Below are 19443 nucleotides of genomic sequence, written 5' to 3' on the forward strand. Positions count from 1 at the left end.
GGGGTTGAAATAGGGGATGAAAGTTTATATAGTGGAAGTTCGTCGCTGTCGAAGATAAAACCATGAAACTTGGCATTTAGGCACTTAATCCATACTATATATAATATTATAAATGCGAAAGTAACTCTGTCTGTCTGTCTGTTACGCTTTCACGCCTAAACCGCTGAACCAATTTTGATGAAATTTGGTACAGAGATAAAATAGACCTTGGGAAAGAACATAGGCTATCTTTTATCGCGAAAAAGAGGCTTTAAGGGGTTGAAATAGGGATGAAAGTTTATATAGTGGAAGTTCGTCGCTGTCGAAGATAAAACCATGAAACTTGGCATTTAGGCACTGAATAAGAAATTAAGAAATAATTCTATATTTGTTTGAGGTTTTTTGAAAATTCGACCGGTGAGGGGATGAAATAGGGGATGAAAGGACGCAAGGTCGTCATTATCGAAGATAAATCGATGGTTCTTTATGAAAATTGGCATTTGGGCACGTGATAAGAGATAAATACATATTTGTTCGCGCGTTTTTAAAAATTCTTCCTGTGAGGGGTGAAATAGGGGATGAAACTTTATATGGAAGATCGTCATTGTCGAAGATAAATCGATGGTTCTTTATGAAACTTGGCATTGGGCTACTTAGGTATAAGAAATAAATAGATATTTGTTTAAGCGTTTTTGAAAATGTTACCTGCGAGGGGATGTTAGCAGAGGGGATGGTGCAGTGTTAACAGAGCCTTCTAAGCTCATAAGCAAAATGTACGCAATGTGGGGTCATTTTAGATGGCTTATTCACATCAGTCAGACATGAAAAAATATGATTTTCAGATTTTTCTTATTTATTGTGCTATAAGAGCTACCTTTATGCAAAATTCCAAGTTTCTAGGACAGCCGGAAGTACCCCATAACTTTTTCTGTTGAGGCAATTTGTATGGAAACACCTTTTTAACGACTGTAGCTTTTGATTGCCTTGACTTAGAAGTTTGATTTTTTCACAGCTTTCGGGACTATTGACCTGAGTTTAGGGTTTTAATTTCAACTCGATACCTAACTCCGCGCGTTTACGAGATAAAGGGTCTTGACAGACAGACGGACGGACGGACAGCAAAGTAATCCTACAAGGGTTCCATTTTTTTTCTTTTTAGGTACGGAACCCTTAAAAACATTTGCTCTGGCGCTTTTCAAATTTCGACCTATTTACTTGAAAATATGGGGATGAAAGTTCTTAAGGAATTCCAAACAAGTTACTACATATCGAAAATACAAACTGAGACATGAGAACTGAACTGAGATATGTATGCATAGGAAAAATTCGTGTCTAAATTCCTGTCCAGCGGTGGTGTAGGGGTTATAGCACGCAGCACGGATTGCTGAGGAACTGGGTTCGATTCCCAGCGCTGGTCTCTTTTTCTGGTTTTTCTGTGCATCCATGTCTCAGTTTGTATTTTCGATATGGTTTCACGGGATACCCGTAAAAGTAACAAATTTGGAGTTGAAATAAAAAAAAAAATACAAAAAGACTCCAAATAACCAATCATAATTTGATTGCTTAGTAGCGACATCTCTTGTCTGGGTGAGCGGTTGGTTCCGAAAGAATGTGACGTCTCTCGATGAGAGCGAAAAACATAGATGTCGCTAGTGCTGCTGCATAAGTAGCGTAGTAGAAATAAGCAACCTGAGATATGTATGCATAGGAAAAATTCGTGTCTAAATTCCTGTCCAGCGGTGGTGTAGGGGTTATAGCACGCAGCACGGATTGCTGAGGACCTGGGTTCGATTCCCAGCGCTGGTCTCTTTTTCTGGTTTTTCTGTGCATCCATGTCTCAGTTTGTATTTTCGATATGGTTTCACGGGATACCCGTAAAAGTAACAAATTTGGAGTTGAAATAAAAAAAAATACAAAAAGACTCCAAATAACCAATCATAATTTGATTGCTTAGTAGCGACATCTCTTGTCTGGGTGAGCGGTTGGTTCCGAAAGAATGTGACGTCTCTCGATGAGAGCGAAAAACATAGATGTCGCTAGTGCTGCTGCATAAGTAGCGTAGTAGAAATAAGCAACCTGAGATATGTATGCATAGGAAAAATTCGTGTCTAAATTCCTGTCCAGCGGTGGTGTAGGGGTTATAGCACGCAGCACGGATTGCTGAGGACCTGGGTTCGATTCCCAGCGCTGGTCTCTTTTTCTGGTTTTTCTGTGCATCCATGTCTCAGTTTGTATTTTCGATATGGTTTCACGGGATACCCGTAAAAGTAACAAATTTGGAGTTGAAATAAAAAAAAAAATACAAAAAGACTCCAAATAACCAATCATAATTTGATTGCTTAGTAGCGACATCTCTTGTCTGGGTGAGGTTGGTTCCGAAAGAATGTGACGTCTCTCGATGAGAGCGAAAAACATAGATGTCGCTAGTGCTGCTGCATAAGTAGCGTAGTAGAAATAAGCAACCTGAGATATGTATGCATAGGAAAAATTCGTGTCTAAATTCCTGTCCAGCGGTGGTGTAGGGGTTATAGCACGCAGCACGGATTGCTGAGGACCTGGGTTCGATTCCCAGCGCTGGTCTCTTTTTCTGGTTTTTCTGTGCATCCATGTCTCAGTTTGTATTTTCGATATGGTTTCACGGGATACCCGTAAAAGTAACAAATTTGGAGTTGAAATAAAAAAAAAAAAAATACAAAAAGACTCCAAATAACCAATCATAAGTTACTACATATTTATCGGAAATATGTGTAGCTATGCTTAGTAAAAATGCACTATGAAGAATTAGTCCTTTTGTGTTGGAAGGGTAGAATACACGTCGTATTGCTAAAATATGACTACCCGCAAAATATTTATGTTTTACCAAAGAACATCGGACGGATGGATGTATGGAACAACAAAAAAAAATAGTTTATATTTGTAGCAATGTATTAAAATAGGTTATTTTTGATAAACCATAGAAGTTTCTATGTACTATTATTGGCAGAATAGGTATCCTATATAAATTAAATACTTCCCAAAATTACTATTCCACGCGGACGAAGTCGCGGGCAAAAGCTAGTATTTTATAATAATGGCGACGTCACGACAACGTGTATACTGCAGTGTTTACGGGTGCCTAAATTCAACGGTGATAAAACCAACATTGTAATTTTTTCAACTTCCTGCTGCAGGGCTACTACTACTACGAAACTCGAAGTTCGTGTCGTGCGGTCCCTCTGACTCTTATACTATTTAAAACGAGAGCTAGAGGGACGTTACGATACGAACTTCGAGTTTCGTAATAGCCCTGCAGATGCTGAAAGGTAAAATGAATACCTATTAGGTACTTTATTTATTATTAAAGTCTATTTGTCTAGGTACCTTACCTAGTCAAGTCAACAAAATGTAAACCATCTTGATGTGTCTATTTATAACAAAAAAAATATGCAAATTGCTTACGACGAACGAATTTATGAATTTGAACTAATAATTCACATTTTAAAAAAGTATTTAGTTTAAGTTGTTTACATTTTGTTAAGTACCTACCTAAACAAATATACTTAGGGGCTGTTTCACCACCCATTGATTAATTTTAACTGACGGATAAATGTGATGCCGTCTTTGTTTGTTTTGTTCGAATAAACGGAGACGGCATCACATTTATCCGTCAGTTAATATTAATCAACGGGTGGTGAAACAGCCCCTTAGTCTTTATAAATTTAATTCGTTTTCTTTCTTTCTTGTTAGTCAGTTTAGTTAGTTAGGTTCTTCGGTACAAATTACATACATATGTAATTCAAAATTTATGGGGAGTTAGGCTAAGAATGTGGTACCTACCTTCTCTTTTTAGGGAGCGCGGTATCTAGTCGAGCGAGCGCGCGAGATCAATCATTCATCTAAGCGCCAACCCTAGCGCTTCGCGCAGCCGTAGGTACAACATTTCAAGAATACGGCTGAGTCAAAATACTGCCTATTGCATGTATTGTGCTACTGGTATAAATGTCGGCGGCCGATCGTAAAATCCGCCAGATCACGAAATTCTTAGGCAAATCATGAAATAGCGCCATTTCATGATAGGTATGCCTTGAAGTTGGCCAGGCATACCACGATGTGCCTAAGAAACAATACGGCATATCGATTAGAGCAACGCATTCGTCGATATTCCTAGCTCCATACATTCGGCACATCGTGATATGCCGAAAAAAAGAATAATTTAGTTAGGTAGACGAGCGAAGCGAGGAGTGGTTAGTATTAATTGTGACCACAACGCACGAGCCGAGCGAGCGAAGCGAGCGTGCCGCGGCAGCGACCCTCAAAGTGCCAGAACCGATATGGCGGCGTTTTATGATATGCCTAAGAATTTCATGATCTGCCTAAACTGGCCAAATCATGAATTGGCGGCGTTCCATGATATGCCTAGGAATTTAATGATATGCCTAAACGTCACTAGGCAAATCGTTAAACGTTGAGTTTTGAACGATATGGCCGATGTCCCTTAGCCAATTCATGAAATGGCGCCATTTCACGATATGCCTAGAAATTTCGTGATTTGGTGTAATTTAACGATCGGCCGCCGATATAAATATAAAGGGTTTGGCCTTCATTTTAACCGACTACGGCCGAGCCAAAAGGAAGAGGGTAATGATTTTAGCAGTCTATGTATGTGTGGTGTATTTATGTATGTTCCACCATAGCGTCTAGCTTGACTACTCATCCGATTTTAATAAATAAGGTGTCAATCGATGATCTGGCCCTATAACTACGAAGTGCAACATTCGAACTTCGTATCTGGCCATCCCGCTGACGATAATATTCTTTTATACGAGAGTAAGAGGGACGGTAGGATACGATCTTCGAATTTCGTAGTAGCCCCCCTGTAATTTTTCATGGCATGTCGGCAGGTGGACGCGACAAAGTACCCGCGCGTATCGTCGTACACGCGCGCAGCGGCGCTGGGGGGCCGCTTCCTGTCCGGGGTCGCCGCCCAGCTTCTCACGCATTTCCACCTCATGGACTACCGCCAGCTCAACTATATCACCCTCACCGGTATGCTAATATACAGCGTCTAGCCTTTACCCACGGCTTAACACGCGTTAACCATTAGGGATATCAGTTGAAGCAGTTTTATTCCGGCCTTTTGCAAAAAAACCCGTAGAAATTCCCAAGATTAGTATATAATTTCATTAACGTTGCACAAAAAACAACAGCGCAAAATTTACTGCCTCTAATTCCAGCGGTAAAAATGTTGTCATTTTATCCTTATTTTGCTCGCGTGATCGGGATAAAAAGTAGCCTAAGTATATGCTTTATACTCGTATTTTAAACGCCGGCCAAATTTCATCTAAATCCATCCATTTTAGCACGAAGGTTTAACAAACAAACGCACGTATACTATCTAACTAAGCATTGATAATTTATTTCGCATTAGTAGTATAATTATTACAAGGTTATAACACGCTTTTTTACTTTGATTAGATCAAATCTTGCGAGTCCAATTCGACTCACTTCCATTAGGTAACTTTGAGTTGGACGACAATTCAAGTACAGCCAACAACAAGTAATTTAAATGGCGGATGTAATAAATCTGATGCAGTCTTTTCTTTTGTATTGTTCGCATAAACAGAGACGGCCTGCGTCAGAGATCCCTCACATAACTTTTCCAGGAGCATTCTGTTCAGTCAAGCTAATTCTACGTAGGTACGCACTATGCGGTTAGCCGCGCGGTTTTAGCGTGCCGTGAACTTTGAAGAGGGACGGCTAACGGCCCGTGCGCCGTACCTCTTCAAAGAAGGTATCGCTCGAGAAAGATATGGCGCGTCGGCGCGATCAAACCACACAGTCAGCCGCATAGTGCGTACGTAGCCTAACACAACCATCTGGCTGAAATGTTTCGCCTTTCGGATATCCTTTAAGATACCTTGTGTATCCATAAAGCTAAATACCTAACTTGTAGTGTCTGGAAAGGAGATTATGGTGCCCGGCCGCTAAGAAGTCAATCCTGACACATTGCACAACTCTGAACTTCCTGATTATTGTTAATGTCAACCTTTGAAAAAAAAATGCTATAGGTACTTACTACTCTGTCGCACGCAACAAGTAAGCATTGCATTTTTGTCTATGAATCATATTGCTTTTATTCTGAAACTTCATAGTTTTGCAATGTGTCAGGATTAACTTCATAACGACCGTTGACTATAGGAATAATCCGGTTTGCTATCATTTGGCAATTGGCAAACAACGTTTAACAAATGATCATTTTACAAACAACGTTTCACAAAGTATTCATTTCACAGTCAAAATACCACAAACGGGACGTAACGTTGCTTAAACGTCGAGGTAAATATTACTTGTGCAATAATAGCGTGATAAGTCCCGTTTGTGGTATTTTGACTATGAGTGAGAATCACGAAAGTTTAAAACATTATATTCATTTCACAACCACTTTCTATCACAAACTGCTCGTATCACAAATGTTCATTTGATAAATATACTTTTAACAAACTTGTCACTTTACAAACACATCGTATGATAAATCATCATTTAAAAAATATTCATTACCCAAACACCTCATTTTTCAAACTATGTACATAATAATTTTACAAGACATCAATTTTATAAATAAATAAATAAAAACTAAATTACCAATGACCATAGGGCTGGTGCATTTCTCGCCCAACGTATTGGGATCACGCACGATACAGCGCGGAAATGCAGCCAGCCTTATGGGCACTCTTCCGCAGGGACAAGACTTGGGGGAATTGTATATATAAGTAGTTAAGTTATTTTTAGGATAGCTAAGTACTAAATACTTCAATTGTACCTTTACAATAATGCGTTTGTTCATATAAATGAAAGGACTCGATTTATAAATGACTATGACTACTACTCGATTTATATGCGACTCGCCCCGGCTTCTCACGGGCAAAATAAAAAAACCGGCCAAGTGCGAGTCGGACTCCCGCACGAAGGGTTCCATACCTATACAACATTAGACATTAGCAAAAAACGGAAAAAACACGTTTGCTGGAGCCTCCGTAAATATTTATTTTATTTTAATTTAATTATTACGTTTTTAAATAATGCTTTTAGACCGTTAAAAAAATAAAATTTATTTTGGCTGTCGAAATGTTCCTGTACTGCAGCCGCCTTTATTTCTTCATCACTGCCAAATCTCTTTCCCCTTAAATCTATCTTCAAATAGCTGAATAGAAAATAATCCCTAGGAGCCAGGTCTGGACTGTATGGTGGATGATCAATTTCCTCGAAGCCAGTTTCCTTCAGAGCAAGCTTGGCACCGCTCGTTTGTGAAGTGAACGGGGGCGTTGTCTTGCAAAAACAATATGCCTTTCCTCAGTTTGCCCCCTCGTTCCTCGACTATGGCTTGTCGCACCTTTCTTAATAGCTTGGCATAAACTGCATTTATTGTAGAGCCTTTTGCCAAATAGTATATTAAAAGAATGCCTTCGCAATCCCAAAACACGGTGGCCATTAGCTTAGACGCCGATCTTTGAACCTTGAATTTCGTCCGCGGCCTTTCACCCTTTTCGATCCACTGCATAGATTCAGACTTCGACTCTGGATCATACTGTCTGATCCATGTGTCCATGTCTCTTTATCAACAATTATACGAGTACGGGAACAAACATCTAAACCATCTTCACACAATTCTAAAAATGCCTGACAAGTTTAAACACGACGTTCTTTATCGAAAGCTGTGAGCATTTTCGACACCCAACGTGCACTATCTTTTGTCATATGCAAATGTTGATGCAAAATCTCTCCAACTCTTACCTTACTAATACCTAAGGCTTCAGCTATTTGCCAAATCTTAATTGTCCGATCCTCTAATACTAACTTCTTTACTTTTTCAGTATTTTCTTCAGTCACAGCCGATATTAGCCTCCCTGAGCGAGGATCGTCTTCGATCGATTCCCGTCCTAGTTTAGAAAGTCGACTCCATTTTTAACAGTGGCATGAGAGGGGCCTGATGCGCCGTAAATACTAGCCATTTCTTCAAAAATACTTTTCGGCTATTTGTCACTTTTCGTGAGGAACTTAATGACTGCAAGGTGCTCAATTTTCGTGATATGCGTTGATAATTTAGTGATGTAATAAAAGAAACGACATTTTTTTATGATTTACTTTTTAAATGGTATTTTTAGTGTACCTTGGGCTTAGAACTTTTCAGCCGCCCCTCGTATGACTAACAATCAGCTCCACTGATATCTTAATTAACTCGCTCAATGGTGATCCGAATAGGGTGACCATGGATAATGAGAATTGGCATGGAGGAATGAACGTTCTTATTTTATTCAACTCTTATCGGTGTATCCGTGAAAGTTTTCTGTCACCTATACTCTTTGGATATAAGCGATTTTAATTACTTTAGAATAGGCAGATCGTATTTGTTCAGAACTTCACTCTCTCTGCGTCAAATGTGACCAGTTGGTAAATTTTGTGTTATTTTTTGACCATTTTAGAGTTCCTTGCAGCCGGCTTTGCATACTTAGAGAGTGTTAAGGGAACTTCTTCGTTCACCCGCTTCCTTCAATCAATTCAGTATCAATTTTTGATTTGGGATGGGAGCATTTTGCCCCTCTGCCCCCACGCCACCCTCGCCGCCGCTGGTGTGTCATAATTTTATGGCTCAGTTTCATGCAGTAATTAACATTGAGTCTTGATATTCTTCTTATTCAGCATGGTAACATGAAAATAATAATGATTAGGTACATGTTGCTTAATAGCAGCCAAGTGACGTAAGTAACGAACATGTGATCAAAGTCCAAGTCAGATAAAGTAACTTAAGTTTTTACCGTAAGTATATTTTTATAGGTATTTACATGATGTATGTCGTCGTAGGTGATTTAATTGCATTAGGTATTCGAATAGCATTACGGACAGATAGTTGACACCATTTGATTTGGCCTACTCCGAAACTGGCTACAGCTTCTACTATTATGTACCTACTAGGCTACGGATGAACACACTCGTATAGTTAAATGATATATGAATAAGTACATACTTATTAAACATCCAACTTGAAAACAAACATTCAAATTTTTCAAGCAAATATTTGCCCCGACCGGGGATAAAATCCGAGACTTCTGGTTTCTTAGTCAGTTTTTCTAATCATTAGGTTATCCGGTCGTCCAAATTTATGAACGCTTGACCGCCATGAAATTTAAAGGAAAAAATGAAAGGAAGTATACGTAGTTATTGACTTTTCAGCTCAGGTAGTGGCCACAGCTTGGGCCTTCTGGCTGCCGCCGGTGCTATATGGGATCTACTTCCACCGCAAGTCGTCAAGCACCAGCATCCTGCAGCGAGACCAGGGCTCCCCGACCCACAAGCCTTTACCGCCGGTTAAGGTAATACCCGACGCAACTTCGGCTTGCCGATTACCGAATTACGGCGGATTGAATAATGACAAATGATAATGTTAGCCATTAATGTTGGAAAACTTCATCATAATCAGAGAGTGGAATTTTCATGGCACTTTTTGACCTGTCATAGTGACTTCTCACTTATCGACTTCCGATATACATACATATATAGATACATAACATAGGTACCTACTAAAGAAGATTAAAAGTAGAGGTAAACAATAGGCGGCCTTAAGTTAAAGAGTGATCTCTTCCAATTATAAACAATAGGCGGCCTTTAGTTAAAGAGTGATCTCTTCCAATTAACTTTCGAGCAGTTGAAAATGTGAAATAGACATATGCAATAAACAATGAATGGATAAAAAATTCTAATTTAATTATTTCAGTTCAGTTTTGTTTTTAAATTTCACGCTAAAATTCTTCTGTTGTATAGTTAACAAGTGTTCTATTAAAAAGAAATAGATGTTTTTTTTTTCACATTTTCCGGTTTTAAACTACTTCTTTTACACTCAAATCTGTGGTGTTAAGGAAAAAGGAGAGGAGTCAAAAAATATTAATGTTTGAGACGATTTAGCGAAATGGTTATATTATATCTCTGTTTTTAACACCCGACGCAAAAAGAGGGGTATTATAAGTTTGACCACTATGTGTGTCTGTTGGTGGCACCGTAGCTCTTAAACGGGTGGACCCGATTTGAATTCGGTTTTTAGGATTCCGTAGCCAAAATGGCAAAAACGGAACCCTTATAGTTTTTCCATGTCTGTCTGTCTGCCTGTCCGTTCTCGGCCTTGCTCAGGACTATCAATCCTATAAAGCTGTAATTTTGCACGGATATATATGACAAAATGGTGCAATAAAAAATGTGTGTGTGTGTGTGTGTGCGTGTTCCTGTTTGTCTGTGTGTATGTCTGTGGCACCGTAGCTCTTAAACGGGTAGACTGATTTGAATCTACACACGTCTGTTTTACTTTTTGTAGTTGCCAACCCTAGCGCTCCGCGCAGCCGTGGGTATAAACTTCAAGAATACGGCCGAGTCGGTCTACTTTGTTACTTGTTTTGTGACTTGACGTATACTTACTTAATTTAAAATAGCTATATTTTATGATACCTTATTAGTAAGATAATCGCTTTCGTGTCGTTTTGTTTGATCTACACATTGTTATATTGCTGGGTTTAGAATAGATTGACGTCTGTTGACCTAATATTATTATTTGTGTAAGTTCTCATTGAGTGTTAACTTTTATTAGTGGATGAAAGATTGTGTATGTACACATGATGCTTTTTTACAAGCCATGATAAATCATGTGCAATTTAATGCCTCGTTTCAGAAATTTGACAGTACCTATTATGAGTGTACCAGTAAGCTTTATTAAAAAATAAAATGAAAAAATAAAAATGAGTTTAATTAAAAATTAAAGTGCTTGACAAGAATTACCAGGGGTCCCCGCACTAGGCTTTGCCTGTAACGCGGGGAACCAGTTAAAATTATATAAAATAATTAATTTTGGTTATAACAGGCTTAATTGGGATACAAAACCTGAGTTTAGCTGTAAAACTAACTTAAAACAAAGGAATCACAAAAAGGTAGTTAGATCACATAAATATAAATATAGAAAGGTAACAAAGTGCTTAAGAGATTGTACCTAAAATTGCTTCAGTGCCATCGTAACTCATGGAATGCATTAGATTCAAAAGTTTTCTTTTTGCTTAATTTAAAGTACAGCCTTTTAGATTACAACTAGCCGTTACCCGCGACTGTCCGCGTAGATTTTATTTACCGCTATCCCGCGAGAGCTACGCAATTTTTCGGGATAAAAACTATCCTATGTCCTTCCCCGGGACTCAAACTATCTGTATACCGAAAATCATCTAAATCGGTTCAGCGGTTTAGACGAGATGCAGTAACAAACAAACAGACTTACAAACCTTCGCATTTATAATATTAGTGGGATAGTTTAGAATTTTATTATAAGTAGAAATCCTAATGTGCTCTCCAAAACGTTTGCCAAAAGCAGAAAAAACTTGTGGAACCGGTAACTTGAAAACACGTTTTTGAAGTAAATCATTATAGCCAAGTCACGGATTGAAGAGATTTGTGTGTGAAAAGAAAATTACTGAAAAGGAAAAGTTTTCGAACAGTTAGTAGGTAGGTACTATCACCCAAATATGTGGTCTACGAGTACCACCCTAAAGTTGATAATCGTTTGCATCTCATAAAACAATAATGCCATTAGACGTGTCTGTCCAATTGAAAGTTCGACTTTAGCGACATATTCATTTGATAGGAACTTGTTTAAAAATTGATAGACCACTTATTTGGCTGATGGTACATCTGCTTGGGCATAGTGATCTACAGTTGGGAAACGAAAGGGACGTTTAAGCATCACTTTTAACAAAGAGCGTTGTGCTCTTTCGATCTCCAGCATAGTGGAACGCGTCGCACTGCCCCACACTGTGATACAGTAGCTGATAACTGATTGCCAAAGTGCTGTATAAACCAACTTTAATAAATTGCTATCTGCTGAATGGCGTAATTTCTTGAAAATTTGTATGGATTTTCTGATTCTGGTGGAAAGTTTATGAATATGATGTTTGAAGTTTGGATTTTCGTCTCCAATAAGGCCTAGGTATTTGACGACATCGGTGCGATGAATAAAATTACAATTACAAGGGTTTGAAGAAAACTCTGGACATGAGTGAATTATGTCGGGATGAAAGGAAGGTTTCGAAGCAGTGGTTTTGTAAAAGCAGATAAATTTAGTTTTATTGTAATTATAGTCAAAAGGTTAGCACGAAACCAGTCTGATAAAGTTTTCAATCCCTTTTCTGTAGCAGCTACAGTATTTTCCCAGTTTTGATCATTAAAAAGAATCATGGTGTCCTCAGCATAACAGATTATCTAGGACTTTTTGATTTGGAGATTGAGGATGTCATTCATGTAAATTATGAAAAGCGTAGGGCCGAAATTCATTTGTTCCGTTAGTGCTTTTATAGAGACCCACTTTTATTGAACAGATTAACGGAAAAAAAGTCAAGTAACTGAATTAGAGGTTTGGTAACCAGTTAAAGTTAAGCGCTTATACCTACTGAGCTGGCAACGTTGCATTTTTGTTAGTTTTCTCGATTATTTCATAAAAATTGAATGAAAATTAAAAATATTGTCTGATAGAACACTTCTTAATATATAAGTTAATGTGTCTACTCCAATAATTATTCGTGATAGACTTTTATACTCTTTAAAAACGAATTAATGTTTTTTAACGGTGCAACGTTGCCAGCTGAGCAGGTACAAACGCTCTTAACGAAGTTACCTGTTTGATTGGTGGGCCCTGCGGTAGCATTAGATGGTCTGTGACTGTGGTACTGTTACAGAAGCAAGCGAAAGCGGCGAGCGCGCTGATCGTTCGGCACGCTCGCTCGGCGTACGCGCGAAGCGCCGTGCTGGCGTGGTCGGGGCTCTACGCGGCTTCGCTCGCGCTCTTCGTGCACGCGCAGACTTACGTGCAAGTGCTCTGGCAGGACATACAGCGCGACGACGAAGAACCGGTCAGTTGCTCCACTGTTATTTTACGGATTTCGCTAAGCAGTGCTTGCAATGTCGTGTTCAAGCTTGCAGTTTTTGCATCTGCTATCCCAGGGCCGTCTTAGGCCATGCGTGGGTCTTGGGGCACACACGAACTAGGGGTAATTTTAGAAATTAAAGAGAGTGAATGATATTTTTTTTTGCTGTGAACGCTATTTTTTTGATCAAGCACCAAGTCACAAATTTTAGCTTGAGGGATTTCTTTTGAAAAAAATCTTCAATTATGTCTTTTTGTCGGATTAAAATAGAAAAAAGTGAAAATGTCGGCCTTACCTCCCGAAAGCAGCTGGCCCCCGTGTGCCCTTATTGTACCTATAGATGGTATTGTGCTATCCCCTCCTGTGTTGTGGTTGCCAAGAAGATAAAAAAAAAACATAATTTTACTATAAAAATACTATTAAGCAATAAACCTCAAAGAAAAGCAACAGTTTAAAGGTCATTGTCCTGTTGTAACTGTCTGTAGAGTTAATAAAAAAATCCTATTAAGAAACTCATTTGCGAGCAAACACTCAGCTGGTTCCGAAGATAACCCGAACCAAAAGAAAAAAAACTGCTGCATGGAAACTTGTTTTATTTCTAGTCGCATGTCATGACGCTTTGTCCTGTAAAAAAAACACGCAAGGCCAAGCAGAGTCATTGCCCACGAGAAAACCCGTCCACGGACACTTGTAGGTAGGTATGTACCTGCATGATATTGTGAAATTGCATCATCTTCGCAAATTGAAAAATATATATTTTTTTTTTATTCGATTGGATAGCAAACGAGCAAGTGGGTCTCCTGATGGTAAGAGATCACCACCGCCCATAGACACCTGCAACACCAGGGGGATGGCAGATGCGTTGCCAACCTAGAGGCCTAAGATGGGATACCTCAAGTGCCAGTAATTTCACCGGCTGTCTTACTCTCCACGCCGAAACACAACAGTGCAAGCACTGCTGCTTCACGGCAGGATTAACGAGCAAGATGGTGGTAGCAATCCGGGCGGACCTTGCACAAGGTCCTACCACCTGCAAATTTATTCTGAACATACAATGTCTATATTTAATGTATGTCATTAAATAATTGATACATGTTGTGCTGATTGGTGTCAATTTACGAGATGACGTCAAGAAACAATATTCATGAAACGTTTCTAGGCTTCTCTGTAATTTGCCTATGTGAATTAATACCAGAATTTAGTAACAGAGAGTAGAAAAATTATCTTACAAAGACAAGTACTTTTTAAGACAATTTTTCGTCTCCCATTCATCCTACTACCCCATTGCTCAAGAAGTAGGTACCTATGTCGGAACTATACTTACCTTAAATAAATATCGTAATAGTGCTATTTTCAACTATCGAAGAGAGTTTATTATACCTATCAATTTCAAGTGATGATAAAATGTATTTTCAGCATCTTATCATTTATATAATTAAAATGTTTTATACTGATTAGGTATAATTATAGCATTACTAATAATAAGATTACTTATTTCTAAGCTGTTAGGAAAGTAATCGATGTCGTAGCTAGATCATTATCAACGCAAAAGTAGATAAAATTAATGTAGGTAAAATATATGAATACATAACGTGTTCTGTTGCTTACTGCGTTAGACTACTCGATATTCTTGTATCAGGTACAGAAGCTATAGGTACAGGGTGTAACATTCATATCGGTCAGTATGGGAAAGTCTGAAACTATAAGACATACGAAGATCTGTTCTTAGGACCCATGTCTTCGATTTTAATAAGAAGAAAAACTGCATTCATACATTTACAAAAAAAAACTTACACTCAGTTCGGAAATTGAACCCGGTCATTTTGAAAAATAAAACATACGTTATTTCTATTTCGATATCGGTAGTGCAAGTCATACATAAACAATAAACGTTACTATGAAGTACGATATCTAGAATTAATAAAATGCATTGTATTTCATATTCATTAATAATGTAAGTTTTATTTTTCAAAACATCCGGGTTCGATTCCCGAGCTGAGTACAAGTTTTTGGAAATTTATGGATGCAGTTTTTCTTGTTATTAAAATTGATGATATGGTCCCTGAGAACGGATCTTCGTATGTATTATACTTTCAGACTTTCCCATACTGACCGATATGAATGTTACACCTGTATATTATGTATCTGTAAGAAGGGAGTGGGGATGGCAACTGGCATTTTAAGATTCAGCGGGATTGAATTAAAATGAAGCGAAGCCTATATATAACAGAGTACCCGAAGAGATTGACGAATGTTTTTATAGCGTAATTTTTTTTCTCGAGACCTGTAAAATTAGATCATTTGTATAATTTTGTATTATTTTAATTATTTTTGACCGGCTAATTTATATTTTATGTAATTCTCAATTTTACTCTAAATATTTGCTCGCCTGTATGTAGGCTGAATACATGACTGAGTACTGGACAAACAATAACAACATCCATTTGAATACTGTATTCTTAGCAAAAAAAATCATTACATTTCATTTCCTCATTTATGCTGCACGAGAAATAATAATATGTTATAAGTAGGCATAAGACTTTTCGTAGCAATCCGTGGTTCTAAAATCCATGGAACCGCCATAATACCTATGTGAAACATAATTTTCGAAGTCAAAGTTAATGTCAAAAAGTATGATGCAATATTGAATATAATGGTTTATACTGATAAAATGGTTTATAATAATATTAATTATGTGATGCTACAATATTAGGATTTATTTAATTGTGCATCCTTTTTAATGCCCGTGTTTACACTCATTCACAATCTAAAATTGAAGATATTGACAAAATTAACTGTCATTTTTGATTAGAGTAGAGACGTTCAAATTGGTTTTTGATTTAAAATTAACAAAATGACAATGTCCGAAAATAAATACTGGATAGAGCCATATAAAGAATTAAAACAAGATCAACAAAAATGTAGTGCACATTGTTCCTTGTGTGATGTATTTCACAGCGACAAATAAAATTACCATTTTAATGACGAACCTGAAGTATCAAACGTAATCGATGAGGATTATGACACACTTATTCCTAAAGGCAGGCAGTACTTTCTTAGATATTTAGAAGTAATATTAAATAACTGACAGTTGAAGATTGTGCATTGTACATTATGTATATTACATGTATAATAAATTGTTTTGACTTCGAAAAATATATTTCACGTATTATGGCGGCTCCATGGATTTTAGAACCACGGTATGCTACAAAAAGTTCTAAGCCTATTATAAGTTTCGTCATGTGCATTGCCGTCGCGTCGATGATCGATTATTGAAAACAAACTGCTCCAGTTTATAAACAAATGGTTTTTTGTTAGTGCCGTCTCTTGGAGTTACCTACCTATTAGTGAATGGTGTCAACTACTTCCCGTATTGTCCAACGCGCTAACGTAACTGGTTCGCCTCAACCAAATGTCAAAACACCAAGAGGGTACGCCGCAATGTCTAAATTTTGAAAGGACTTACACCTACTTTCTAAGCCTACTTCTTAAAACACCGTATTCTTGACATTAGGGTTGTTGAGGAAGTGTCAAGCACAAATTTAGAGGATGCAGATGAGGATGCGGAAGGAAAAGCGGATAAGGAAGAGGATGATATGAAATATATAAATAGTAGCGGACCCGACAGACATTGTCCTGTACGTACACACACAAAAAATAATTAAAAGAACATTTGACCAAATTGGGATGTTCCAATTTTTGACAACGTATAATAAATCGAAAACCGTTGGGATAAATAGGCTTTGTGAAGCGTTTTCAGAAATCAGATTCCAAAAATATGACAATCTGAATTAAATAAAGAAAATTAAAGTAATGACCTTCATTTGACCCATCCCATCACAATGGCAGCTCTACACAAAATAAAGCAGGTCTACACTAAAGCAAATTGACAGTTTGAAATGTTGCTGTCCTGCTTATAATAGCAAACAGTAACAAAGATAGAACTTTAATCACATGATGCGCACCCGGCTTTAAACAGTTGTCATTTATCGTAAAGTCCGAATCAGAAATGTATACGAGTAACTATTTCCAATCTATTTTTACAATTTAAATTAATAACTTACGACGTTTACACAAGTAACTAAAAAAGAATTTAAATATCAGATTTCAATAAAAAATATCTATTTACTACACCATTAAACAATAAATAGGAATAATAAAGAGAAATAAATAAATCTTTTTGTCATGGTTCATTTAGGACCCTAAGCCGTGCTTATATTATTGTCACTTTACTTTGTAATGCCACAGATTATGTTATGTAGGACCTGAATTGTTCTAGCTAGGCAATGGAACGTGGGTGTCTCACTGTGACGTCATCCAGCGTAAATATATAAAAAATTAAATACTCATCCAAATTCAAAATCTATGAAAATGGTATCTTAAAATAACCTATTCTTTCCAAAAATAAAATAAAACTCTAGGTTATTTTTTTTGGTGCATCCCAATTGTGAATCTTAACCATTCTCGAATTCCTCTTAAATTGCTCTTAAATTTTAAGGAAGCGATAGTGGAAGAGGATTTTTTATTTTTATTTATTAGGATGCGGTAAAAATGTCTCAAGATTAAAACGTACAATTCTCAAAATGCCTAAATCTCGTACTGAGTTGCTATGAAAAAATGTCTAAATTTCGAAATCACTGTTTCATAAATATGAGTATAGCGATGAATAACTTAATTACTTATCAACTTGGATTTCATCCAATTTTATCTTGTTACTATTTTTATCATAATACGATCGAATATTTAGTACCCCGTCTAAATGTTAGGTATGAGACAGACATGGTAATTATGAAACTAATACATTTTCACCTTCAGTCTTAATAATAATTCGATATTTGAAGTTGTTCGTTTTCCCAATTATTATTATTATTTATTATTTTATTATTGGATATCGGATTTAATGTGTAAAGGTACTTAATTGTGTCATTTATTATACGGAAAATAAATATATTTGAGATTTTGACATTTTGGAACTAATCTGTTTTGACATTGCGACGTACTAAGTACAGTCAAGGGCAAAGATATCGACACGGCCAAAGTTGCAAAAATATGTATACCCCTTAATACCTTAAGCCTGCCTTAAGGCACTTGTGCATGGTATTATGATATTTGGTTGTAGCGAACCGGTAACGCGCTAACGTTCGCGATTGCATGCGCCATCACTACCTTCAACTTACCGTGTATGTAATGTACTTAACAGAAAGAACTTGAAAACGATTGTGATTCAAAGTGTGTTAGTTAGACAATAAACCTTCTGGTGTGGTATAGAATGAGTGATTTTTTTCAGGTGGTGTACAACGGGGCCGTGGAGGCGGTGCAGACGCTGGTGGGCGCGGGGGGCGCGTTCGCGGCGGCGTCGTGGTCGCGCACGCCGCTGCCCGCCGCCGCGGCCGCTGTCCAGGCCACCGCCGTCTTCCTCGGCTCCTACTTGCCCAACATATACGTCTCCTACGTCGCCTACATCGTTATGGGGTCGCTCTTTCACTTCACTATCACGTTGGCCAGGTGAGTTACAATAGAACCTAAAAATTTACGTCTGTGAAGTTAGAGCTATTAGGGGTCGTCCACAAATTAGGGGTCATCCATAAATTACGTCACATATTTAAGGGGGGGGGGGTGTCAGGCGGTTTGAAACATAGGGAGAAAATAATTGCAATTTTCATAAAATAATTTTCTACTAGTTTTGAAGTGGGTGCCTCAGCACGAGCCAGCAGGAGTGGAACTATAGTCGTCTACCTCACCTACATACTATATATACTACTGGACTTCAATCACTCCTGCTGGCTCGTGCTGAGGCACCGACTTCAAAACTAGTAGAAAATTATTTTATGAAAATTATTTTCAAGGTTTTTGAAGTCGGTTCCATTTTTTGTTAATTATTTTTTTACATTACTTTTTAGTAATTTGTAGCCAAAGTGCATCTAACAACGATTCCATTATGCTCAAACACAGCATAGATATTATATCATTTTATAACAGATTACGGTACCTACGGTTTTCTTTATCAGGGTCCAGTTCACCAAATGTTACTCTCTGAATGTAAATCCTTGACTTGATGTTAAAAATGCCAAAATCGCTATAGGTGTGCTTTAAAAATTCGAGGGTTGCCCTCAATTTCTCTAAGATCCCATCATCAGATCCTGACTTTTTTGAAGTCGGTTAAAAATGGTCAAGATTGGTGTTACGTACTTTATGGATGGCCCTTACACACAATACTTTCATCACACCCGTTTCATTCACTCACAGTTTCAGACAGTCGCAAAATCGAAATTATTTAATTCACGTGTCATAAATTCAGCTAAGTCAGATTTACAGGTTAACAAGTAATAGTCGAAAAAACTTAAAATACATAGATACTTACAAAGAAAAAGCTTCATTCAAGTCTGCATTTTGTGGGGTAAATACAAAACTTAGCACTGCGCGTGTGCCTGTTTTTAGGGTTTCGTACCCTAAGGGTGCCAACGGAACCCTATTACTGAGACTCCGCTGTCTGTCTGTCCGTCTGTCACAGGGAAGTTTTCACGGATTATGTATTACTGTG

General features: G+C 37.7%; 1 protein-coding gene across 1 annotated transcript in view; it reads left to right on the plus strand.

Annotated features, from left to right (window-relative positions):
• Positions 1 to 19443, plus strand: part of LOC141430748 (thiamine transporter 2-like) — a 37266-nt gene that overhangs the window by 8124 nt on the left and 9699 nt on the right. Inside the window, exons 3-6 of the mRNA XM_074091610.1 lie at positions 4860 to 5004; positions 9187 to 9326; positions 12714 to 12887; positions 18190 to 18407. Coding sequence (XP_073947711.1) covers positions 4860 to 5004; positions 9187 to 9326; positions 12714 to 12887; positions 18190 to 18407 — 677 coding nt within the window. The remainder of the gene's footprint in view (positions 1 to 4859; positions 5005 to 9186; positions 9327 to 12713; positions 12888 to 18189; positions 18408 to 19443) is intronic.

Source organism: Choristoneura fumiferana, chromosome Z, assembly GCF_025370935.1.
Source record: "Choristoneura fumiferana chromosome Z, NRCan_CFum_1, whole genome shotgun sequence".
NCBI classification, from domain to species: Eukaryota; Metazoa; Arthropoda; class Insecta; order Lepidoptera; family Tortricidae; genus Choristoneura; species Choristoneura fumiferana.